General features: G+C 40.9%; 1 protein-coding gene across 4 annotated transcripts in view; it reads left to right on the top strand.

Annotated features, from left to right (window-relative positions):
• Positions 1 to 27,956, top strand: part of piezo2b (piezo-type mechanosensitive ion channel component 2b) — a 210,226-nt gene that overhangs the window by 115,900 nt on the left and 66,370 nt on the right. For 3 of the 4 annotated variants that reach the window (XM_061978975.1, XM_061978974.1, XM_061978973.1), the window contains exons 16-23: positions 1,538 to 1,665; positions 1,753 to 1,926; positions 9,607 to 9,887; positions 21,031 to 21,191; positions 21,275 to 21,451; positions 24,943 to 25,065; positions 25,143 to 25,343; positions 26,477 to 26,681. In XM_061978975.1, coding sequence (XP_061834959.1) covers positions 1,538 to 1,665; positions 1,753 to 1,926; positions 9,607 to 9,887; positions 21,031 to 21,191; positions 21,275 to 21,451; positions 24,943 to 25,065; positions 25,143 to 25,343; positions 26,477 to 26,681 — 1,450 coding nt within the window. The remainder of the gene's footprint in view (positions 1 to 1,537; positions 1,666 to 1,752; positions 1,927 to 9,606; positions 9,888 to 21,030; positions 21,192 to 21,274; positions 21,452 to 24,942; positions 25,066 to 25,142; positions 25,344 to 26,476; positions 26,682 to 27,956) is intronic. The other variant, XM_061978976.1, reaches the window with a different exon arrangement.

Here is a 27,956-nt window from a genome sequence, read left to right as displayed (position 1 = left end):
TACAATTTATCCCAAAAGTTACTCAAGTAGATGTAACGGAGTAAATGTAGCGTGTTACTACCCACCTCTGCCATTACCTCCCTGCTTGGCACTCAGCATCAAGGGTTGGAATTGAGGGTTAAATCAGTGTTTTTCAACCACTAGTGTGCCGTGGCAGTAATTTCACCTATTTGGGTTAAAAATATTTTTTGCAAACCAGTAATTATAGTCTGCAAATTATGTGTTGTTGAGTGGTCGGTGCTGTCTAGAGCTCGGTAGAGTAACGGTGTAATACTCTTCCATATCAGTAGGTGGCAGCCGGTAGCTAATTGCTTTGTAGATGTTGGAAACAGCGGGAGGCAGCGTGCAGGTAAAAAGGTATGCTTGAACCAAAAATAAACAAAAGGTGAGTGTCCCTAAGAAAAGGCATTGAAGCTTAGGGAAGGCTATGCTGAACGAAACTAAGACTGAACTGGCTACAAAGTACCGTTTTTTTCGGACTATAAGTCGCAGTTTTTTTCATAGTTTGGCCGGGGGTGCGACTTATACTCAGGAGCGACTTATGTGTGAAATTATTAACACTTGTTCAAAAAGGTAAAAGATAAAAACGGTTTTACCTTTGCTAAAAGACGAAGATGATAAAAACACGATTTTAAAACGCCATTGACTTGTTTGTCAAGTTTAAAATCGCTGTCTATAGTGACGCCAAGGAAAGTGGCCAAATCCTTTTGGCAATATTCCGTATTTTTCGGAGTATAAGTCGCACCGGAGTATAAGTCGCACCTGCCGAAAATGCATTACAAAGAAGGAAAAAAACATATATAAATCGCATTAGAGCCCTGCCAAACTATAAAAAAAACTGCGACTTATAGTCCGAAAAATACGGTAGTGTATATCCTGTTAAACCACTAATGGTAACATATACTACTGGTGTTTGCTATTTTTTGGTTTGAAAAAAATGTAACATTGAGCAAGTTACAAACAGCCACTTTAACGTTTTAGTTTTGTGATTATAGGATATTACACAAAAACTACACCTCCAATTCGCAAACCTCGTTTAGGTCAGTGATTACATTTTAATGCAGACTGAATAAATACTTTTTACCTTTTTCCATCTGGATTGGGGCTCATCCCCCTGGATGTTGCTGTAGTTAAAAAAAAAAAAGCTTGGGAGTGTTTGGCAAGTATTGGCAGTGTGCACCGCCTATAGGACTGGAGTGAAATAACATTGCGTAATGATTTGGAGGCAGAGTTTTTGATTGTATTGGATTTCGTCAGATTGTGCAGGTACATCTAATGTTGTGGCCAGAAAGTATTTAAACCACATTCCCAAAACCTTGTGTTCATAATTGCAAATTCAATAATGGCCTAGAAAGGAGGAGCTGACCGTTAATGCGGCGTTGTAAAAATTGACTGCTTTATAATCGAATGGCCCATAAAACCGAAGCAGTCGCTCTGCGTCCCCTTGAGCGCACTGTGTCATTGCGCGCGTCGCTGCAGTTAATGGCTGACCGTTAGCTCCATAAAACCCACTTATCGTAACGGTTTCCCCATGCAGGTCCATTACGAGTGGTGGCGAAGAATCCTGAAATACTTCTGGATGTCGGTGGTGATGTACACCATGCTGGTGCTCATCGCTGTTTACACCTTCCAGTTCAGACCCGACACAGCGGGCAACAAAGACGGGTGATCGCCAAGTTTATGAATCGGTCTCCCAAAACCTGGCAAGTTTGACGCGCAAGTCCTGATTTATTTTGTTTTCCCTTTATGCAGCTTTCGGGACCTGGGCCTTGAGAAGTTCTCGGTCTCTGAGCTGTTCACCAGGATTTTCATTCCCACGTCCTTTCTGCTGGTGTGCATTCTCCACCTGCACTACTTCCACGACCGCTTCCTGCAGCTCACCGACCTCCAGGCGGTGGTGGCCAAAGAGGAGAGCACTATCTACAGGTGGCGCGCACATGTTGTGCATTGTGTGTTGAAAAACGTTGTCAAGTGGAGGTTGTGGTATCGTGTTGTGGGTCTTTTTCTGCTTCTCCCCGTGACCTGCTTCCTATCTCTCTGGCGCCGCTCTTCCTTTTTCTTCCTCTCGCAGCCACTCTAAAGTCAGCGGGCGTGTCTATCTGATCATGAATAGGTGGGTAGAGGCTCGCTTTATGTGGCATCCATCCATCAGCATCCTGGTTCACCTCCTGCGTCTTCCACACCTCCACACTCTTAACCTACCTGTCCCTTCCTACAACCTGACCCGCCTTGACCTTACTTACTTCTTTATATGTCCTAATTGACAACCCAACATTTCCCAACTGGCCTGTCCCTGCACACTACTTGACCTTGCTATCTGACTTGTCCCTTTTTACAACTTGGCCTGGTCCTCTTCCAACATGCCACCATCCCAGCCTGGTCCTGACTAGAGATGTCAGATAAATGCGTTAAAATGTAATATCGGAAATTATCGGTATCCGTTTTTTTTATTATCGGTATCGGTTTTTTAGTTTTTTTTATTAAATCAACATAAAAAACACAAGATACACTTACAATTAGTGCACCAACCCAAAAAACCTCCTTCCCCCATTTACACTCATTCACACAAAAGGGTTGTTTCTTTCTGTTATTAATATTCTGGTTCCTACATTATATATCAATATATATCAATACAGTCTGCAAGGGATACAGTCCGTAAGCACACATGATTGTGCGTGCTGCTGGTCCACTAATAGTACTAACCTTTAACAGTTAATTTTACTCATTTTCATTAATTACTAGTTTCAATGTAACTGTTTTTATATTGTTTTACTTTTTTTTTTATTCAAGAAAATGTTTTTAATTTATTTATATTATTCTTTTTTATTTTATTTATTTTTTAAGTACCTTATATTCACCATACCTGGTTGTCCAAATTAGGCATAATAATGTGTTAATTCCACGACTGTATATATCGGTTGATATCGGTATCGGTTGATATCGGTATCGGTAATTAAAGAGTTGGACAATATCGGAATATCGGATATCGGCAAAAAGCCATTATCGGACATCCCTAGTCCTGACTTACAGCGCTACCTCACCAACTACAACAGAGCCTCTAAAGTCGAACATGCAACAATAGGTTCTTTAAGATAAGTACCGTAATTTCCGGGCTCATTATAACTTGGACAAAATTTAGCTGTACCAGTGTTGTCCCGATACCAATATTTTGGCACCGGTACTAAAATTATTTCGATACTTTTCGGTACTTTCCGATACTTTTCTAAATAAAGGGGACCACAAAAAATGGCATTATTGGCTTTATTTTAACAAAAAATCTTAGGGTACCGTATATTTTTCGGAGTATAAGTCACTCCGGAGTATAAGTCGCACCGGCCGAAAATGCATAATAAAGAAGGAAAAAAACATATATAAGTCGCATTTTTGGGGGAAATTTATTTGATAAAACCCAACACCAAGAATAGACATTCACCTCAGTTAGTCTGCGAGGATTTACTACACATTTTCAACCTGACTCTCGCCAGACCCATGTAGTTTGCTGAGCTCCACACACAAGGATCTGGGCTCAAAGGCATTGCAAACTCCTTCAAGATAGCAAAACATAATGAACCAATCAGGATCGCCGGGCGGGATTTCATAGATGTGATGTAGCGCCGAAGCGACTGTTTGATTCAAACAACGGGCTTTCTGCTCCGCCGCTCCCAGTCTGTGGAACGCTCTCCCTGACCACCTGAGGTCACTGCAGACTGTGGATGCTTTTAAAAAAGGCTTAAAAACCCTTCTTTTTAAAAAAGCCTTTTTATAGATATATGCATAGCGTATTTTTCGGATTATAAGTCGCTCCAGAGTATAAATCGCACCGGCCGAAAATGCATAATGAAGAAGGAAAACAACAGATATAAGTTGCACTCGAGTATAAGTCGCATTTTTGGGGGAAATTTATTTGATAAAACCCAACACCAAGAATAGACATTTGGAAGGCAATTTAAAATAAATAAAGAATAGTGAACAACAGGCTGAATAAGTGTACGTTATATGAGGCATAAATAACCAACTGAGAAGGTGCCTGGTATGTTAACGTAACATATTATGGTAAGAGTCATTCAAATAACTATAACATATAGAACATGCTATACGTTTACCAAACAATCTGTCACTCCTAATCGCTAAATCCCATGAAATCTTATACGTCTACTCTCTTACGTGAATGAGCTAAATAATATTATTTGATATTTTACGGCAATGTGTTAATAATTTCACACATAAGTCGCTCCTGAGTATAAGTCACATACTATGAAAAAAACTGCGATTTATAGTCCGAAAAATACGGTACATTAAACATATGTTTCTTATGCAAGTTTGTCCTTAAATAAAATAGTGAACATACTAGACAACTTGTCTTTTATTAGTAAGTAAACAAACAAAAATTCCTAATTTAGCTGCTGACATATGCAGTAACATATTGTGTCATTTTCCATTCTATTATTTTGTCAACATTATTAAGGACAAGTGGTAGAAAATGAATTATTAATCTACTTGTTCATTTACTGTTAATATCTGCTTACTTTCTCTTTTAACATGTTCTATCTACACTTCTGTTAAAATGTAATAATCACTTATTCTTCTGTTGTTTGGATGCTTTACATTAGTTTTAGATGATACCACAAATTTGGGTATCAATCCGATACCAAGGATCATACATTGGTCATATTCAAAGTCCTCATGTGTCCGGGGACATATTTCCTGAGTTTATAAACATAATATACATTTAAAAAAAACGAAAGAAGATGTTGTGATGCCAAAAATATGGACGTAATCATAGTAGTATCGCTCCTGTACTTGGTATCATTAAAGTGAATGTCAGGTGTAGATTCACCAATTGCGTGGGGAGGGGGAGAGGGGCAACTTCACACAGGTGGACTCGTCCCTCGAGCTGGGAAAAGTGTGCAATTGTTACGTGAAGCCATACTCGCGTTCATGCCGGCGTTTGAGTGGTAATGTTTTCGGAGCTAGCATTGATTGATTGAAACTTTTATTAGTAGATTGCACAGTACAGTACATATTCCGTACAATTGACCACTAAATGGTAACACCCCAATAAGTTTTTCAACTTGTTTAAGTCAGGGTCCACGTTAGTCAATTCATGGTACAAATATATACTATCAGCATAATACAGTCATCACACAAGTTCATCATCAGAGTATATACATTGAATTATTTACATTATTTACAATCCGGGGGATGGGATGTGGAGGGGGTTGGGGCGGGGGGGTTAGGTTTGGTTGATATCAGCACTTCAGTCATCAACAATTATATCGTCTGAGAAATGGACATTTAAACAGTGTAGGTCTGACTTCGTTGGATATGTAAAGTGAGCAGTGAACATAGTGAGCTCAGAAAGCATAAGAACAAGTATATACATTTGATTATTTACATTTGGTTATTTGTAATCCGGGGAGGTGGGATGAGGTGGGGGAAGGGTGTTAGTTTAGGGTTGTAGTTGCCTGGAGGTGTTCTTTTAGTGTGGTTTTGAAGGAGGGTACAGATGCACTTTCTTTTACACCTGTTGGGAGCGTAGTTCCATATTGATCAATCAAAGTTTTTTTATATAGCCCTAAATCACGAGTGTCTCAAAGGGCTGCACAAGCCACAACGACATCCTCGGCTCAGATCCCAAATCAGGGCAAGAAAAAAACTCAACCCAATGGGATGACAATGAGAAAACCCCTTTCCCCCTGGGCGACCGGTGCAATGGACATCGAGTGGATCTAGCATAATAGTGTGAGAGTCTAGTCCATAGTGGATCTAACATAATAGTGTGAGAGTCCAGTCCATAGTGGATCTAACATAATAGTGTGAGAGTCCAGTCTATAGTGGGGCCTGCAGGATATCATCTTGAGTGGAGACAGGTCGGCAGCGCAGAGACGTCCCCAACTGATGCACAGATGAGTGATCCCCCCCCCGGGTCCCGACTTTGAACAGCTAGCGCCTCATCTGTGGTCACCTAATCTGTGCCCCCCCCTCTCCACGAAGGAGAGAGGGGCAGAGCAGAAAAAAGACGGCAGATCAACTGGTCTAAAAAGGGGGTCTATTTAAAGGCTAGAGTATACAAATGAGTTTTAAGATGGGACTTAAATGCTTCTACTGAGGTAGCCTCTCTAACTGTTACCGGGAGGGCATTCCAGAATACTGGAGCCCGAATAGAAAACGCTCTATAGCCCGCAGACTTTTTTTGGGCTCTGGGAATCACTAATAAGCCGGAGTTCTTTGAACACAGATTTCTTGCCAGGAATATGGTACAATACAATCAGCAAGATAGGATGGAGCTAGACCGTGTAGTATTTTATACGTAAGTAGTAAAACCTTAAAGTCGCATCTTAAGTGCACAGGAAGCCAGTGCAGGTGAGCCAGTATAGGCGTACCGGTAATATGATCAAACTTTCTTGTTCTTGTCAAAAGTCTAGCCACTTTACTAAGTGGCTCACTCGTTCAACAAATTATTTGAGTTTTTGCAATTACAATATTTGTTATCAAATATAGCCATCATACCTCATGTATTTATGAAATGCCTTATAGTGATGTAGTGAAGAGATTTACTCAAACCAGACAAAACATTGAACTAATGAAATAATCTATGGATGTTGTACATTTTGGAACGGCTTGCATTAACATGGTGAAGATATTTTCTCAACAAAAACAATAATAATAATACATTTTACTTATAAGGCGCCTTTCTGGGCACTCAAGGACACCGTCCAAAATCCATCCATCCATCCATCCATCTTCTTCCGCTTATCCGAGGTCGGGTCGCGGGGGCAGCAGCCTAAGCAGGGAAGCCCAGACTTCCCTCTCCCCAGCCACTTTGTCCAGCTCTTCCCGGGGGATCCCGAGGCGTTCCCAGGCCAGCCGTGAGACATAGTCTTCCCAACGTGTCCTGGGTCTTCCCCGTGGCCTCCTACCGGTCGGACGTGCCCTAAACACCTCCCGAGGGAGGCGATCGGGTGGCATCCTGACCAGATGCCCGAACCACCTCATCTGGCTCCTCTCGATGTGGAGGAGCAGCGGCTTTACTATGAGCTCCCCCCGGATGACAGAGCTTCTCACCCTATCTCTAAGGGAGAGCCCTGCCACCCGGCGGAGGAAACTCATTTCGGCCGCTTGTACCCGTGATCTTGTCCTTTCGGTCATAACCCAAAGCTCATGACCATAGGTGAGGATGGGAACGTAGATCGACCGGTAAATTGAGAGCTTTGCCTTCCGGCTCAGCTCCTTCTTCACCTCAACGGATCGATACAGCGTCCGCATTACTGAAGACGCTGCACCGATCCACCTGTCGATCTCACGATCCACTCTTCCCTCACTCGTGAACAAGACTCCGAGGTACTTGAACTCCTCCACTTGGAGCAGGGTCTCCTCCCCAACCCGGAGATGGCACTCCACCCTTTTCCGGGCGAGAACCATGGACTCGGACTTGGAGGTGCTGATTCTCATCCCAGTCGCTTCACACTCGGCTGCGAACCGATCCAGCGAGAGCTGAAGATCCTGGCCAGATGAAGCCATCAGGACCACATCATCTGCAAAAAGCAGAGACCTAATCCTGCATTCACCAAACCGGATCCCCTCAACGCCTTGACTGCGCCTAGAAATTATGTCCATAAAGTTATGAACAGAAACGGTGACAAAGGGTAGCCTTGGCGGAGTCCAACCCTCGCTGGAAACGTGTCCGACTTACTGCCGGCAATGCGGACCAAGCTCTGACACTGATCATACAGGGAGCGGACCGCCAAAATCAGACAGTCCGATAACACCGTACAAAATCAAAACAATAAAATCAAATTGGATAAAAACAACAACAACAAAGATAGATAAAATAAGATGATTACAATGAATAAGCAGTCAGGAATAGGTGTGTTTTGAGTCTTGATTGGAAGAGGGATATTGAGTCTAAATTACGAAGGTCTGGTGGTAAAGAGTTCCAAAGATGTGGGGCATAGCGGCTGAAAGCTCGGGCACCCATGGTGGACAGTGAGATGGATGGATGAAGAAGATCTTAGGGAACGTGAGGGCGTGGCGACATGGAGCAGGTCAGAGAGCAGGTCAATGAACTAATGACAAACTATGGATGTCATACAATCTTGGAATGGCTAATGTTGATATGGTGAAGATATTTTCTCAACAAAAAGAATGAACTATTGATGATGTGGCACAGTCATGAAAAAATAAGTTTGGCTTTCAATTTATGGCATCTAATAGATACAAGCCATTGGTACGTTTTCTTGTATTTGTACAGAATTTATGTAAAAAAAAAAAGCCTTCCAAAGCATCTTAAAAATAGTAAAATTTCTTCAAAATGTGTGAGAGTCCAGTCCATAGTGGATCTAACATAATAGTGTTATGCGATGTCCCGTGAACCCCCAAAATGGCCCCCTTGAACGCCGGCTGATTTCTTTCAATTCCTATATTTATTTTTTTATTTATTTTTACCTCACTGGGATCCCTGCATAAAGTAGAAGCTTTTAGATCAGAAATTACTGGAAGTGCTTTTTTATTTGTTAATAGCAGCTTAGCAAACGGTCACGCACACAGCACAAAAGAACATAGGGTCATCCACTAGATAACGCCGCAATAACGAGCTAGATAACCCTTTCTCGTCAGCACGGAGTGTAAAACGAACCATAATATTTTATCTTTAGCTGACACACATGTTGAAAAGAGAAACTGGAAATTGTGATGTATCATGTTGTATGCTTGCATGTTCGAAATAAACTCAAACTCAACTCAACCCCGTCCCTACGTACTACCTGAAGTGCCCTTACCTCACCTGTCCTGCCCTCCTGGCCTGCAATAACAAAACATTCTTCTTAAGTTTAGGGTATTTTTGCTGACTTTGATGCTTTTGTTATTCAAGTTTGGTTTCTTTTATTGTGCCTGAAGCCCTAGCACTCTCATACTTGTTTCTAACAGTCAAACCAACCAGCCAGCATGCTTGATTTTGGAATGAAACTCTTCCAGAACAAGCCTGAAGCCCCCACCCTTCCAAAAGACAAACTGAACAACTAATTGATGTTTTTCAAGTCTCAGTCTGTCCTTTCTCTCTTCACTTAATCCCTCATCTTGACTCCTGAGCAGCATCAAGCAAAAACTAAGTCAACAGCACAAGTAAGTGTGTTCAGCCTCAGAGCGCGGTGTTCAACTTTGACATGCAGCTAAACAACCCAACCCCCTTGCCTGAGAAGGCCTTCTCCAACTTCCCCACCCACAACTCATCAGCCTCTAATGTCCAGAAAAATCTATTTTTTTATAAAGAATGCAGAGGGAATGTTGCACCGCTTTGTAATGCCTGATACGACGTTGCTGCAGTTCCCTGAGCAACGAGTCCAAGCATTTGCAGGGTAGCCTCAAGTGTGTGTGTTGTATTTATGGACTCATGAGGACAAGATGCCTCCAAATGTGCAAGTGTAATGGACTCATAGCAGTTCCTCCACAGTGGGATAGTTCACAATTCAATCAAACAGATGTTTATAGAGCCAGTCTACATGCTAGCAAAATGAGGTTGAAGGTTAGGAAAGTCCTCATAAGTGCATAGTGTACGCTTCACATGTGAGTGGTCCTGTTTGTGTGTAATAACCCCCAACATGTCGCCAGGCTGGTTCACCCGGACGGCAGCCTGGCAGACCTCACCATGCTCAGCGCAAGCTCTGGGGACACCTCGCTGTCCAAGAGCAAGGATGAGGAGCAGGGGTCCCAAAACGTGCGGGCCGACTGCGGCGTCTCCAAAGAGCAGACCCTGGTTGTGGTGGCGGATGATGCGAGTTCGGCCGGTACCAAGCCAGGCAGCCTCTCCGACGCCAGGCAGTCCAGCACAGACGAAAGCCACCTCTTCAGCGTGGGCACTGAGCCAGGACAGAGCACCGAGCAGAGCTCCGGTAAGGGTGCCGGGTCTTGATTCTGTCTCTGGGCAAGTTACTCTCAAAATCTAATGGTGGAACCTCAAATTTGTAAGCCCAATAGTCAACATTTTCTGGAGTCTACATCAAAAGATTGCTTTTTCTTTGGCTTTTTTGGTGCAGATTGTCATACCACCAGTGTTGGGTTAGTTACTGAAAACCAGTAACTAGTTACAGTTACTAGTTACTTTATTTCAAAAGTAACTCAATTACTGACTCAGTTACTTACACCAAAAAGTAATGCGTTACTGTGAAAAGTAACTATTTAGTTACTTTTTTTTTTTTTTTAGGCTCCCATTAATGCCCTTTCAGCCTTCATTTTAGTACTGTTATTGCACTGGAGAATAATACAATCTGTTGATCAACTTGACATGCATTTGCATCACTGAACTCTGCTAAGCAATGTGGTCTACGTACAACACTCAAAGACAAAGATATGTTTAAAGGACTAATTTATTTCGGGCCAGAACAAATTGACAAAACTATTTTAAATAGCTGCAGAAGTCTAGAATGAAAGAGCAACAGTATATAAGAGAATTGACAGAGTGTGTACCTTCAGTGATGAATAATGAGCAGAGGCAGAGTTTGGAGTGTCTTCTTTAGCTTGCTTTCCATTTTTATGTACTCACTGTCCACTGTGTCCAGGAACTTGGAAAATGTTTTCGTGCCATTAGCTGCCTGAAAGCGGGTGACTCCACTGTAGAAATAGCCTGCATGTCTTCTAGCACATACGCTGCAATGGCTCTATCAATGTTGTCCTGGCTAGCAGTCCCTCCGTTAAAATCCAGCCGCTGTTGCGGCTGTTGCTCCACCACCACCACTTCAGGTGGAGGTGAAGTGGCATCGGAGTCTGCGTCTCTCTTTACTAGCTTTGTCGAAGCATGTTGCTTTTGTAGCTGTTTCAGCAGATTTGAATTGCTGTTTTGGGCAGTAGATAGGATCTTTGATCCAAGACACAACTAACATTTAACGAAAATGTTATTTTCTTTGTGCTCGACAAAAGGAAAGTAGTGAGAATATCTCCATGTTAAGAAACTCGGCTTTGGCTCCGCCATGATGTCTTGTTAATGCCCCCCCCCCCACACACACACACACACACACACACCCACCCACACACAGCGCCTCTTCTCTGCCTTGTGACACAGGAAGATTCAGAAGGACGACACCGCAGCTCTTCAATAAAACACACTCAGATCTTCTCAGTTTCTAGCCGATACTGCGTTAATTTACGTTATTTTTTATATAGTAACGCATCATGTAGTAACGGTAACTGAGTTACTGAATATAATAAATAACGCGTTAGACTATTAGTTACCGCCAAAAATAACGGCGTTACAGTAACGCGTTAGTCCAAACACTGCATGCCACTAAGAAGGTCATGACAGAGAGGAAAATTGTGAAAATAGCTCTAGAAATGGAATGGAATGGAATGGAAATGACCGTACTGTTGAGTTCTTGATCATTCCTGCCTGCCAGTGGCGGGCCGTGCGTTTCCCACCTAGGCCTTCAGTGATGTCCGACTTCAATGATTACCTCTCAAAATACCATCATTGATGTCCCCACATGACCATGGCTGGAGAAATACTATACAGAAACACACTTGCGCACTACTGGAAATTGAATGACCTCAACAATGTACAAAACGGGCTATTTTCCGGCACATTTAAAAATCAAACCCGCATCAGCAATTAAAACCTCATGTGGTAGTGTCAAAATTACAATAATTGGAAAAAAAAACATATTCAGTTTGACTAAATAGAGAAATAAAATATTTTAACTGACAATTTGTATCACCCATCCGATGCCATATGTGCCAGTGGTACCAATCGAAGTCGGTTGATTCGAGTGGAAGTGGCGGGCATTTCACCATTTCATCGCTGGGGTAGCTTTGCTCGCTTCCTGGGCCGGCTACCCTCGTCTCACAAGATGTACAAACCCTGTTTCCATATGAGTTGGGAAATTGTGTTAGATGTAAATATAAACAGAATACAATGATTTGCAAATCCTTTTCAACCCATGTTCAATTGAATATACTACAAAGACAACATATTTGATGTTCAAACTCATAAACTTTATTTTTTTTTTGCAAATAATAATTAACTTAGAATTTCATGGCTGCAACACGTGCCAAAGTCGTTGGGAAAGGGCATGTTCACCACTGTGTTACATCACCTTTTCTTTTAGCAACACTCAATATACGATTGGGAACTGAGGAAACTAATTGTTGAAGCTTTGAAAGTGGAATTCTTTCCATTATTGTTTTATGTAGAGCTTCAGTCGTTCAGCAGTCCGGGGTCTCCGCTGTCGTATTTTACGCTTCATAATGCGCCACACATTTTCGATGGGAGACAGGTCTGGACTGCAGGCGGGCCAGGAAAGTACCCGCACTCTTTTTTTACGAAGCCACGCTGTTGTAACACGTGCTGAATGTGGCTTGGCATTGTCTTGCTGAAATAAGCAGGGGCATCCATGAAAAAGACGGCGCTTAGATGGCAGCATATGTTGTTCCAAAACCTGTATGTACCTTTCAGCATTAATGGTGCCTTCACAGATGTGTAAGTTACCCATGCCTTGGGCACTAATGCACCCCCATACCATCACAGATGCTGGCTTTTGAACTTTGCGTCGATAACAGTCTGGATGGTTCACTTCCCCTTTGGTCCGGATGACACGATGTCGAATATTTCCAAAAACAATTTGAAATGTGGACTCGTCAGACCACAGAACACTTTTCCATTTTGCATGAGTCAATCTTAGATGATCTTGGGCCCAGAGAAGCCGGCAGCGTTTCTGGATGTTGTTGATAAATGGCTTTTGCCTTGCATAGTAGAGCTTTAACTTGCACTTACAGATGTAGCGACGAACTGTATTTAGTGACAGTGGTTTTCTGAAGTGTTCCTGAGCCCATGTGGTGATATCCTTTAGAGATTGACGTCGGTTTTTGATACAGTGCCGTCTGATGGATCGAAGGTCACGGTGATTCAATGTTGGTTTCCGGCCATGCCGCTTACGTGGAGTGATTTCTCCAGATTCTCTGAACCTTTTGATGATATTATGGACCGTAGATGTTGAAATCCCTAAATTTCTTGCAATTGCACTTTGAGAAACGTTGTTCTTAAACTGTTTGACTATTTGCTCACGCAGTTGTGGACAAAGGGGTGTACCTCGCCCCATCCTTTCTTGTGAAAGACTGAGCATTTTTTGGGAAGCTGTTTTTATACCCAATCATGGCACCCACCTGTTCCCAATTAGCCTGCACACCTGTGGGATGTTCCAAATAAGTGTTTGATGAGCATTCCTCAACTTTATCAGTATTTATTGCCACCTTTCCCAACTTCTTTGTCACGTGTTGCTGGCATCAAATTCTAAAGTTAATGATTATTTGCAAAACAAAAAATGTTTATCAGTTTGAACATCAAATATGTTGTCTTTGTAGCATATTCAACTGAATATGGGTTGAAAATGATTTGCAAATCATTGTATTCCGTTTATATTTACATCTAACACAATTTCCCAACTCATATGGAAACGGGGTTTGTAGTTTCTCTTTAAATATCCTTCTTGAAAATGGCCTTGCAAATATACTATATATCTGCCACCTAATTAACGTTTTGCTCTCCTTCTTTGTGGGTTTCTCTGCTATGGCTCCGCTCCGGTGGAACACTTACTCATTTCGTAAAGTGCAACTTCTGATTGGATACTCACTTGGGAGTGACAAGTGAGTATCCAATCACAGTCACGTTAACGTCAGGCTACCAGGTAGCCCGTTAGCGGATTATTTTAATTTAAATTCATCCGCTAATTGCTCTGCTGATCTGCATAGCACCGCCGCGGCTCAAACTAGTGAGTATCCAATCACAGGACGTGTAAATGTCTTGTTCAACGTGAGGTCAGCTAGAACGCCTAATTGACAACACCTTGTGATCTGATTGGCTATCGCAATTATCTATCAACTGTATGTGCTTGTTCACTTACACTGCACAGACGCCCGCATTGTTGGTTCTGAAGGCCTCGGGCAGATTTGGTACAGCATAGCAACATAAGCTAGCTGAATTCTGATTGGATAAAAACTCTAACCTAAAAACAACAGCACTGGAAGGAACATTATATGACATGAAGAGAATATGAATACTTTTAGATACAGTATTTAGTAGGGATGTCCGATAATATCGGACTGCCGATATTATCGGCCGATAAATGCTTTTTAATGTAATATCGGAAATTATCGGTATCGGTTTCAAAATGATCGGTATCGGTTTCAAAAAGTAAAATTTATGACTTTTTAAAACGTCGCTGTGTACATGGACGTAGGAAGAAGCACAGAGTGCCAAAAAACCTTGAAGGCACTTCCTTTGCGTGCCGGCCCAGTCACATAATATCTACGGCTTTTCACACACTCATAAGTGAATGCAAGGCATACTTGATCAACAGCCATACAGGTCACACTGAGGGTGGCCGTATAAACAACTTTAACACTGTTGCAAATATGCACCACACTGAACCCACACCAAACAAGAAGGACAAACACATTTCGGGAGAACATCCGCACCGTAACACAACATAAACACCAACAGAACAAATACCCAGAACCCCTTGCAGCACTAACTCTTCCGGGACGCTACAATATACACCCCCCGCTAGCCCCCACCTCAACCCCGCACCCCCTATCCCTGCCCACCTCAACCTCCTAATGCTCTCTCAGGGAGAGCATGTACCAAATTCCAAGCTGCTGTTTTGAGGCATGTTAAAAAAAATAATGCACTTTGTGACTTGAATAATAAATATGGCAGTGCCATGTTGGCATTTTTTTCCCATAACCCGAGTTGAAGTTGTTCTCTTATTTTGGAAAACCTTGTTACATTGTTTAATGCATCCAGCGGGGCATCACAGCAAAATTAGGCATAATAATGTGTTAATTCCACGACTATATATCGGTATCGGTTGATATCGGAATCTGTAATTAAGAGTTGGACAATCTCGGATATCGGCAAAAAAGCCATTATCGGACATCTTTAATATTTAGGTAAAGTAAATAAAAAAATTACTTTTATCTTTAATTATGATGATGATTTCTGGTTATGTTAGGCCAGCAGAGAAGGCCTTGCTGGCCCTGACAGCACACCACTGCTGCCTGCTGACCAGATTAATTTATATGAATGAGTTTGAATTTGCAATGGTGGCGTTTCAAACCTATTTGAACCACCACCTATTTGAACCCCCCCCAGTAAATCTTGTCTACAAAATTTATGTTGCCCCACTCCTCGGGTATCTGCGGCCCGGCATCTCCAGCCGCCGCCCGTTAATCACTGCGAGCACAGCCGCGGAGGTCCGTTCAGTGAACATTTTTTTTGTCTCTGCAAGATTTATCTGGAGTTTTCTGTTCTGACACCGCACGTAGCTCAAGCTGTGTTCCCACTTCAACCTGTTACTTGTTTCCTGCAAGTGCAGCTGCACTGTCAGGCAGAACTGATGTTCAAATGTTGTTTCTACGCACATAACATAGAATATTGGTGATAAATCCCCGTATGGGGCCTGATAAATTTTTAGATGACCTAAATGCATCCTCTCTAATGTGAGAGTTTCAGCAGTGTCAATATTTAATGGGGAAGTCTGTCATCATGATTTTTTCCTTTTTGTTAATTGTATCCCAAACAGTGGGCTCCTCATCGTCTGTTTGCAAAGGTTGTTTCATCTGAATTAGATCATCTGATGATTATATATGTTTTTGATGACATTTTTTGTCATTCAAATGACACATCTATTTAACGCAGTGGTTCTTAACCTTGTTGGAGGTACCGAACCCCACCAGTTTCATATGCGCATTCACCGAACCCTTCTTTAGTGAAAAATAAAATGTTGGTTTTTTTCAAATTCAAGACAAAGTTATATGTTTTTGGTAACACTTTAGTATAGGTAACATATTCTAAGGAACAAAGACTTAATTTAGAGTTATTTGGTTAGGGTTAGGGTTAGAGGGTTAGGGCCAGGGTTATAATAAGGCCATGCCGAAATAGGCATTAATAAGTACTTAATAATGACTAGTTAAGAGCCAATATGTTACTAATTTGCATGTTAATAAGCAACTAATTAATGGTGAATATGTTCCCCGTACTAAAGTGTTACCATGTTTTTTTACTGGTGCACAAAATGAACCGTGCATGAACATCACCTTGTTCAAAGAACAAAACCAACACAGTGCATAAACTCACAACAAATTACACACCTGCAAATCAGTCTGACTTCTGCTGTTGTCGTATCCGTAATACGTCGATAGGGAGAAGTTTGTATTTACACGATGAGTCGGGTGTGTCTTGACCTCCGCCGAACCCCTAGGGTTCGATCGAACCCAGGTTAAGAACCACTGATTTAACGTATGCCTGCTAGTGTGGCTGCGCGATAGTACGTTGTGCGAACTTGCCCTCCCAACAATTTAAGAGCTGTGCTAGACAATGAGTTGACAGCATATGGCTTTAGCTACCGTATTTTTCGGAGTATAAGTCGCACCGGAGTATAAGTCGCACCTGCCGAAAATGCATTATAAAGAATGAAAAAAAACATAAGTCGCACTGGAGCCCGGCCAAACTATGAAAAAAACTGCGACTTATAGTCCGAAAAATACGGTAATTCGCTAGCACTGCTTGAATAAATCTCCATTAGTGGGGATTTGTAGATGCTGGTTCGAGCCCGTTACATTTACATAGAATATCATAAAGAGTGTCCGCCCTGAGATTGGTAGGTTGTGAGTTCAAACCGAGTCATACCAAAGACTATAAAAAATGGGACCCATTACCTCCCTGCTTGGCACTCAGCATCAAGGGTTGGAATTGGGGGTTAAATCACCAAAAATTATTCCCGGGTGCGGCCATTGCTGCTACTCACTGCTCCCCTCACCTCCCAGGGGGTGATCAAGGGTGATGGGTCAAATGCAGAGAATAATTTCGCCACACCTATTGTGTGTGTGACAATCATTGGTACTTTAACTTTAACTTATAAACAATTGGAGAATGCCTGATGGAATTCACTGTGGTTGTCTACATCCTTGCATTTCTAGGTTATTTTCAGTTTTTTTTTGTGGATGCTATTTTTTAATATAACGAGTAAATATTGAAGTATTTGTCCTTTCAACTTTTTAAGACATCTCATTTTATTGTTGATAAGAAATAAGACAATTTTGAAGAAAAGTCACATTTAAACACGTTCACAGCTCAGTCAAATTGCAATGGACCACTTTTTTGTAATTTGATGTTGATGTTTAGGAAACTAAATGTACCCGTATTTTTCGGACTATAAGTCGCAGTTTTTTTCATAATTTGGCCGGGGGTGCCACTTATACTCAGGAGCGACTTATGTGTGAAATTATTAACACATTACCGTAAAATATCAAATAATATTATTTAGCTCATTCACGTAAGAGACTAGACGTATAAGATTTCATGGGATTTAGCGATTAGGAGTGACAGATTGTTTGGTAAACGTATAGCATGTTCTATATGTTATAGTTATTTGAATAACTCTTACCATAATATGTTACGTTAACATACCAGGCACGTTCTCAGTTGGTTATTTATGCCTCATATAACGTACACTTATTCAGCCTGTTGTTCACTATTCTTTATTTATTTTAAATTGCCTTTCAAATGTCTATTCTTGGTGTTGGCTTTTATCAAATACATTTCCCCAAAAAATGCGACTTATACTCCAGTGCGACTTATATATGTTTTTTTCCTTTTTTATTATGCATTTTCGGCCGGTGCGACTTATACTCCGGAGCAACTTATACTCCGAAAAATACGGTACTATCCATTTTTATTTATGATATCAACACAGTTCAGTCCTCTTCTTTTATCTTAGACTAGACTTAGACTTAGACTTCCTTTTTATTGTCATTCAAATTTGAACTTTACAGCACAGATAAGAACGAAATTTTGTTACATAAGCTCATGGTAGTGCAGGATAAAAAAGCAATAAGGTGCATATATAAATAAATAAATATATATATATAAATAATATATAAATATATATATAAAATAAATAAATATATATAAATATATATAAATAAATGGATTACTGTACAGATAAATATATTGCACTTTTTCACATGCGTCCACATTTATGGATGTATGTTATATTGTCTTTTTTATTCCAGCGAGTTAATCCATTTTGTGGGGAGTTGAGGGGATAATTTAATTATGATGCGTTCAAGAGTCTTACGGCCTGAGGGAAGAAGCTGTTACAGAACCTGGAGGTTCAGCTTCGGAGGCTGCGGAACCTCTTTCTAGAGTCCAGCAGTGAAAACAGTCCTTGGTGGGGGTGGGAGGAGTCTTTGCAGATTTTCTGAGCCCTGGTCAGGCAGCGGCTTTTTGCGATCTCCTGGATAGGAGGAAGACGAGTCCTGATGAGTCATCTATAAATATATATATAAATATAAATAAAATTACTTATCTATAAATATACTTACCTCCCTAATAAGCTTCCTACACCTTTCAAAGATTATTTTAAGACCAATTTGCAAGTTCATTATCATAATACTAGACAAACTTATCATCTCCGTCCTATCTTTGGCCGTATCACTCTTAGCCAGTTTTCCATCAAACGCAGAGATCCTCTACTCTGGAATAGTCACCTATGTATTGCAAACTCCTCATCTTCACTCACTAACTTTAAACATAGATTAAGGGCCAGCCCGATGAAACGACATTCTCCATCTGTTCCTACCTTTATAATGTAGCCCTATACTTCCTCACACACACACACACACACACACACACACACACACACACACACACACACACACACACACACCCCTATACTCAATCCACACAAGGTAGACTACTTGTTATCTTATGTTTTCTATATACTATGTTTGATTTTGTTTGTTAATTTACTGCTTTAGGTGAGAACCTTGCATAAGCCTGTTGGGTTTATTTTCTCACCTGCACTTATTCCTTATTTCTTATTATGTATTTCTCATTACTAATTTCTAGAGATGTCCGATAATGGCTTTTTTGCCGATATCCGATATTCCGATATTGCCCAACTCTTAATTACCGATTCCGATATCAACCGATATCGATATATACAGTCGTGGAATTAACACATTATTATGCCTAATTTTGTTGTGATGCCCCGCAGGATGCATTAAACAATGTAACAAGGTTTTTCAAAATAAATCAACTCAAGTTATGGAAAAAAATGCCAATATGGCACTGCCATATTTATTATTGAAGTCACAAAGTGCATTATTTTTTTAATATGCCTCAAAACAGCAACTTGGAATTTGGGACATGCTCTCCCTGAGAGAGCATGAGGAGGTTGAGGGGGGCGGGGTTGAGGTGTGGGAGGGGGGTGTATATTGTAGCGTCCCAGAAGAGTTTAGTGCTGCAAGGGAATCTGGGTATTTGTCCTCTTGTGTTTATGTTGTGCTACGGTGCGGATGTTCTCCCGAAATGTGTTTGTCATTCTTGTTTGGTGTGGGTTCACAGTGTGCCGCATATTTGTAACAGTGTTAAAGTTGTTTATACGGCCACCCTCAGTGTGACCTGTATGGCTGTTGACCAAGTATGCATGGATTCACTTGTGTGTGTGAAAAGCCATAGACATTATGTGACTGGGCCGGCATGCAAAGGCAGTGCCTTTAAGGTTTATTGGCGCTCTGTACTTCTCCCTACGTCCGTGTACACAGCGGCGTTTTAAAAAGTCATAAATTTTACTTTTTGAAACCCCCATCCATCCATCCATTTTCTACCGCTTATTCCCTTTGGGGTCGCGGGGGGCGCTGGAGCCTATCTCAGCTACAATCGGGCGGAAGGCGGGGTACACCCTGGACAAGTTGCCACCTCATCGCAGGGCCAACACAGATAGACAGACAACATTCACACTCACATCCACACACTAGGGCCAATTTAGTGTTGCCAATCAACTTATCCCCAGGTGCATGTCTTTGGAAGTGGGAGGAAGCCGGAGTACCCGGAGGGAACCCACGCAGTCACGGGGAGAACATGCAAACTCCACACAGAAAGATCCCGAGCCCGGGATTGAACCCAAGACTACTCAGGACCTTCGTATTGTGAGGCAGATGCACTAACCCCTCTGCCACCGTGAAGCCCCTTTTTGAAACCGATACCGATAATTTTGAAACCGATAATTTCCGATATTACATTTTAAAGCATTTATCGGCCGATAATATTGGCAGTCAGATATCGGCAGTTCAATATTATCGGACATCCCTACTAATTTCTTGTCTCCATGTTTTGTTTTGTTTTTTTACAATTTTAACTTTTGTACTGTTTATGTTGTGCAAATAAAAAAGTGAACCGTTACCTCTTTTTTTAGATATTAAAGCTAGCAGTTATTCATTGACTCATGTCATAGCCAGGTAACAAAGGTGTAAACTAGGGATGTCCGATAATGGCTTTTTGCCGATATCCGATATTCCGATATTGTCCAACTCTTTAATTACCGATACCGATATCAACCGATATATACAGTCGTGGAATTAACACATTATTATGCTTAATTTGGACAACCAGGTATGGTGAAGATTAGGTACTTTTTAAAAAAAATTATCAAATAAGATAAATAAATTAAAAACATTTTCTTGAATAAAAAAGAAAGTAAAACAATATAAAAACAGTTACATAGAAACTAGGAATTAATGAAAATGAGTCAAATGAACTGTTAAAGGTTAGTACTATTAGTGGACCAGCAGCACGCACAATCATGTGTGCTTACGGACTGTATCCCTTGCGGACTGTATTGATATATATTGATATATAATGTAGGAACCAGAATATTAATAACAGAAAGAAACAACCCTTTTGTGTGAATGAGTGTGAATGAGTGTAAATGGGGGAGGGTTTTTTGGGTTGGTGCACTAATTGTAAGTGTATCTTGTGTTTTTTATGTTGATTTAATTAAAAAAAATAAAAAATTAAAAAAAACGATACCGATAATAATTAAAAACGATACCGATAATTTCCGATATTACATTTTAACGCATTTATCTCTAGTGTAAACCTTGGCGCAGATCTGCTCTACGGTGTCTAAGTGCTCTTATTTAATGGTAGTTTGCTTCGGTGGCAAAGCGCCAGCATTTTAAGGCGTGTGGTTTTCATCTCCCCAGACCTGAAGAACAAATGGCACCTGGTGATCGACCGGCTCACCGTGCTCTTCCTTAAGTTCCTGGAGTATTTTCACAAGCTGCAGCTGTTCATCTGGTGGCTCCTGGAGATCCACATCATCAAGATCGTGTCTTGCTACATTGTCCTGGTTGCCATCCGTGAGGTAACTATACAGCGAGCGAGTTTTATCCCAATGGCGTGACCTTTTTTGGGACGTCTTCCTCTTATCTATTGTCTCCTGAGCAGGTGTCTTTGCTGAACTATGTTTTCCTGGCGTCGTGGGCCTTTGCGCTGCCCTACAGCCAGTATCGACCTCTGGCCTCCAGCGTTTGCTCCGTCTGGACATGTGTCATCATCGTGTGTAAAATGTTGTACCAGCTCACGTCCATCAAGCCGTCGTCCTTCTCCAAGAATTGCACCATGGTAAGCTATGACGTGAACACAATAGGAAATGGTCATCTGAGTGCAAAAAGAAGTTATACAATCCTTGATAGTAAAACTTGAGTGGAAAAAAGAAAAGAAAATAAACAAAAGAAAAAATAATTATTACTTATTTTTCAGAAATATTTTTGTATATATTTATAAATAACCTGGATTTTAGCAATATTTTTCTTCTATTTAGGACCCCGTTCCTTGTCATTTACTGTACATGAATGTGCATGTATTGGAAATGATATGCAGCACGTTGGCAGAGGGGTTAGTGCGTCTGCCTCACAGTACGAAGGTCCTGGGTTCGATCCTGCGCTCACACTGCCAATAAGTCAGTGTTCAAAAACAAGAAAAAAAATACAAAAATTAGGGGTATTTTATTTGAACTAAGCAAAATTATCTGCCAATTGAACAAGAAAATTTGGCTTGTCAAGACTTTCCAAAACAAGTAAAATTAGCTAACCTCAATGAACCCAAAAATACATTAAAATAAGTATATTCTCACTAATAACAAGTGCACTTTTCTTGATAGAAAAAAAGAGACCTTTTTGCTCAATATGTTGAAAAACATTCTTAAATGAAGTAGACGCTAGTGCCATTATCTTGACATAATGATATGCGCTCGGCATTACATTTCTTGAAACCAGCAAATTTATACTAAAAACTAATTTATTGTTCTTAATGGAAAGGCAACAAGGCAACCGCTTGTTACTCTCGAGGTCTCCTAGGCAAATCACATGGTCTAAAAATGCATTTGTCAATCGAGAACATGACATCATCGCGCCAAGTGCGTGCTCTTTCAGTCAATTAGTGCGCATATATACAGCCCGGCCAAAATGTTTTTAATTGTAATTTTGAAGAATTTATCTGAATGTGCATGAACTTTTTCTGTTCAACATTGTTAGAAATGTCACATGTTAAATGTTTAAATATTAACTGTCAGTTTACTGTACTGTGCCAACTGTACTACTATATGAGTATGTGTTTTCAATTGTTTCATTGAAAATAAAACAGCAAAGTCCATTTGGCTGTCATCTGTTTTAATTATGAGACACAATTGTGTCAAAGTCATGATTTCATGCTTAAAATAAGAAATTATTACATTAAAAAAGTAGTTTTATACAGTTGATATTCTAGTTTCAAGCATGTTTTACTCAATATAGGTCATAAAATCTCAGCAACAAGCTGTAATATCTTACTGAGATCATTTAGGACCAAAACACTTAAAACAAGTAAAACACTCTAACATAAAATCTGCTTAGTGAGAAGAATGATCTTATCAGACAGAAAATAAGCAAATCTCACACTTATTAGAGATATTTCATCTTACTTAGATTTCAGTTTTTGCAGTGCAGGATCTTTCTGTGTGGAGTTTGCATGTTCTCCCCGTGACTGCGTGGGTTCCCTCCAGGTACTCCGGCTTCCTCCCACCTCCAAAGACATGCACCTGGGGATAGGTTGATTGGCAACACTAAATTGGCCCTAGTGTGTGAATGTTGTCTGTCTATCTGTGTTGGCCCTGCGATGAGGTGGCAACTTGTCCAGGGTGTACGCCGCCTTCCGCCCGAATACAGCTGAGATAGGCTCCGGCACCCCCCGCGACCCCGAACGGGACAAGCGGTAGAAAATGGATGGATGGATATGAATACCTATGAACACACACAAATGTACAATCTTACAGTCTTATGGACACCCTTGTGTGCATTTTGCAGCTAAAGATACCCATTTACTAAATTCCCATTAACTTTGCAAAATTAAGCTTTTTGAAAAATACTTTAAAGTTAAAGTACCAATGATTGTCACACACACACTAGGTGTGGCGAGATTATTCTCTGCATTTGACCCATCACCCTTGATCACCCCCTGGGAGATGAGGGGAGCAGTGGGCAGGCTCAATGATTGACTAAAAACTAGGGCTGCATGATAAATTTGTTTTCAAGCTGATACGATAACTTTCTGCTTCTCAAGACTGATACTGATAACCGACAATTTATTCATACCTATTATCTTATAATTGTAGATTTCAGTGTAGTTTATGGCTTTTTTGCCGATATCCGATATTCCGATATTGTCCAACTCTTAATTACCGATTCCGATATCTACTGATATATACAGTCGTGGAGTTATTATTATGCCTAATTTTGTTGTGATGCCCCGCTGGATGCATTAAACAATGTAACAAGGTTTTCCAAAATAAATCAACTCAAGTTATGGATAAAAATGCCAACATGGCACTGCCATATTTATTATTGAAGTCACAAAGTGCATTATTTGTTTTAACATGCCTCAAAACAGCAGCAGTTAGTGCTGCCAGGGGTTCTGGGTATTTGTTCTGTTGTGTTTATGTTGTGTTTCGGTGCGGATGTTCTCCCGAAATGTGTTTGTCATCCTTGTTTGGTGTGGGTTCACAGTGTGGCGCATATTTGTAACAGTGTTAAAGTTGTTTATACGGCCACCCTCAGTGTGACCTGTATGGCTGTTGACCAAGTATGCTTGCATTCACTTGTGTGTGTGAAAAGCCGTAGATATTATGTGATTGGACCGGCACGCTAAGGCAGTGCTTTTAAGGTTTATTGGGGCTCTGTACTTCTCCCTACGTCCGTGTACCACTCCGTACAGCGGCGTTTTAAAAAGTCATACATTTTACTTTTTGAAACCGATACCGATAATTTCCGATATCACATTTTAAAGCATTTATCGGCCGATAATATCGGCAGTCCGATATTAAAGTTCAAAGTTAAAGTACCAATGATTGTCACGCACACACAAGGTGTGGCAAAATTATTCTCTGCATTTGACTCATCACCCTTGATCACCCCCTGGGAGTGAGGGGAGCATTGAGCAGCAGCAGTGGCCGCGCCCGGGAATCATTTTTGCTGATTTAACCCCCAATTCCAACCCTTGATGCTGAGTGTCAAGCAATGAGGTAATAGATCCCATTTTTATAGTCTTTGGTATGACTTGGCCGGGGTTTGAACTCACGACCTACCGAACTCAGGGCGGACACTCTAACCACTAAGCCACTGAGTAGGTATTATCGGACATCTCTAATATCGGCCAAATAATTATTTGTCCAAAACTCTAAGCGATATGGGAAAATGTGTTAAGCATTGGAAAGGTGAAGGAGAAAAGCTAATATGTCACAAGTTTTTCCTTGTGGGAATTTTTGATGATTTTGTCTTGGTTCAAGTTCATCATTTTCAGAAGTTCATCTTGTTCTTGACTTTGTTTATAGGGTTAGGCGCAATAAGTGTTCAACTTCAGCCTAAACCCTTTCGGTCTGCAACATTTTCATTTTCAATCCATGAATGTACAACTGTTTGTTTATTTTGTTGACCATTGACCGAAGAATAATAATAAACTAAACTAAACTAACTAAAGTTACACTTAGTGAAACGAAAACTTTGTGTGTGGCTCTTTGTGTATTGGCTATTTATATTCATGCAGTGATAGGGAATCAAACCTGTGTGTATTTCCCATTGCAGCCGGCAGCCTACTCCGCTAAGCTAAAGGAGGAGATGCAGGACTCTGTGCTCTATAAGGGGCCGGTGGATCCAGCCAACTGGGTGGGCCTGCAGAAGAACGAGGAACTGCTGGACTACATCAGAGTGAGCTGCAAAAGACAACTACAAAGGCTTGGTTGTAGACAACCATAATGTATCCCACCGGTTAATGTTTTGTGCAGCACAACCTCCTCATTCTGGCACTCTTGGCGTTTGAGGTGACCGTCTACCGCCATCAGCAATACTTCCGACTGAGAAACAAGCTGTCGCCTCCCGCTGCCAGGATCATCTTCCACGATATCACCCGGCAACACCTGGACATCGGCATCATCTGCTTCATCAAATACTTCATCAACTACTTCTTCTACAAGTTTGGACTTGAGGTACACTGCAAAAACTGAAATCTAAGTAAGATTAAATATCTCTAATAAGGGTGATATTTGCTTATTTTCTGTCTGATAAGATCATTCTTCTCACTAAGCAGATTTTATGTTACAGTGTTTTACTTGTTTTAAGGGTTTTGGTCCTAAATGATCTCAGTAAGATATTACAGCTTGTTGCTGAGATTGTATGACCTATATTGAGTAAAACATGCTTGAAACTAGAATATCAACTGTTGCAAAGCTGTGTCATCAACACTCACAAGTATAAAAGTAATAATTTCTTATTTCAAGCATGAAAAAAAAAATCTTGATTTTGACATAATTGTGTCTCATAATTAAAACAGATGACAGCCAAATGGACTTTGCTGTTTTATTTTCAATGAAACAATAGAAAATACGTACTCATATAGTAGTACAGTACAGTGAACTATTTAATAAAGTTAATATTTAAACATTTAACATGTGACATTTCAAACAATTTTGAACAGAAATAGTTCATGCACATTCAGATAAATTCTCTCAAGTTACAATCAAAAAAATTTGGGCCGGGGGCTGGGCTGTATATATGCGCACTAATTGACTGAAAGAGCACGCACTTGGCGCGATGATGTCATGTTATCGATGGAAAAATGCATTTTTAAACAATATGATTTGCCTGAGCGGCTAGGAGACCCCGAGAGTAACAAGCGGTTGCCTTGTTGCCTTTCCATTAAGAACAATAAATTAGTTTTTAGTATAAGTTTGCTGGTTTCAAGAAATGTAATGCCGAGCGCATATCATTATGTCAAGATAATGGCACTAGCATTTACTTCATTTAAGAATGTTTTTCAACATATTGAGCAGAAAGGTCTCTTTTTTTTTTTTCTACCAAGAAAAGTGCACTTGTTATTAGTGAGAATATACTTATTTTAAGGTATTTTTGGGTTCATTGAGGTTAGCTAATTTTACTTGTTTTGGAAAGTCTTGACAAGCCGAATGTTCTTGTTCTATTGGCAGATAATTTTGCTTAGTTCAAATAAAATACCCCTCATTTTTGTATTTTTTCCCCTTGTTTTTGAACACTGACTTTTTGCAGTGTAGGGACTTTAAGGAGTCCTAGTCTGTCCAAATGCGTAATCTACTTCCATCTATAGACGTGCCTGCTCTTGGTCGTCAACGTGATCGGGCAGCGGATGGACTTCTACGCCATGCTCCACGCCTTTGCCCTGATAACGGTCATGTACCGACGCAGGAGGAAAGCCATCGCCGAGATCTGGCCCAAGTACTGCTGCTTCCTGGCCTGCATGATGACCTTCCAGTACTTTGTCTGCATCGGGATCCCCCCCGCCGCCTGTAAAGGTGCGCTAATGGTCTTTAAGTCCATTACTCCATTTCAGCACTGCTTTAGCAGAGCATAACATGAATAAGCACTCAAACAGCAGAGAGTTTATTTATTTTCATGTAAAGCCCACATTGATGTTAAGATGCCTGTAATGCTTGATAATACATCACATAATGATATCTTGAACTCATACAAATACTGTACAAATACTGTAAAGCGCTGATATTTTGTACAGCACTCTATTTGCTATTTGCCTGTGCATGAAAAATGCTACATAAACAAAGTTTGATTGGATTTGATTTAATAATAAAGGAATGTGCACCTGGGGATAGGTTGATTGGCAACACTAAATTGGCCCTAGTGTGTGAATGTTGTCTGTCTATTTGTGTTGGCCCTGCGATGAGGTGGCGACTTGTCCAGGGTGGACCCCGCCTTCCGCCCGAATGCAGCTGAGATAGGCTCCAGCACCCCCCGCGACCCCGAAAGGGACAAGCGGTAGAAAATGGATGGGTGGATGAATGGAATGTAATTAGGCTCTTAAAGAAAACTGCATTTTTTTTGTAACTTTGCCTATCGTTCACGATCATTATGACAGACATGACGAAAGATGGATTTTTTTTTAATGCATTCCAAATAGAGATGTCCGATAATGGCTTTTTTGCCTATATTCCGATATTGTCCAACTCTTAATTACCGATTCCGATATCAACCGCTACCGATATATACAGTCGTAGAATTAACACATGATTATGCCTAATTTTGTTGTGATGCCCCGCTGGATGCATTAAACAATGTAACAAGGTTTTGCAAAAGAAATCAACTCAAGTTATGGAAAAAAAATGCCAACATGGCACTGCCATATTTATTATTGAAGTCACAAAGTGCATTATTTTTTTTAACATGCCTCAAAACAGCAGCTTGGAATTTGGGACATGCTCTCCCTGAGAGAGCATGAGGAGGTTGAGGGGGGCCGGGTTGGGGGGGGTGTATATTGTAGCGTCCCGGAAGAGTTAGTGCTGCAAGGGGTTCTGGGTATTTGTTCTGTTGTGTTTATGTTGTGTTACGGTGCGGATGTTCTCCCGAAATGTGTTAGTCATTCTTGTTTGGTGTGGGTTCACAGTGTGGCGCATATTTGTATCAGCGTTAAAGTTGTTTATACGGCCACCCTCAGTGTGACCTGTACGGCTGTTGACCAAGTATGCTGTGCATTCACTTGTGTATGTGAAAAACCGTAGATATTATGTGAGTGGGCCGGCAAGCAAAGGCAGTGTCTTTAAGGTTTATTGGCGCTC

Source organism: Nerophis lumbriciformis, linkage group LG19 (assembly GCF_033978685.3).
Source record: "Nerophis lumbriciformis linkage group LG19, RoL_Nlum_v2.1, whole genome shotgun sequence".
Lineage (NCBI taxonomy): Eukaryota > Metazoa > Chordata > Actinopteri > Syngnathiformes > Syngnathidae > Nerophis > Nerophis lumbriciformis.
Note: the sequence above shows the minus strand (reverse complement) of the source record. Positions and strands in the feature narration are given on the sequence as shown.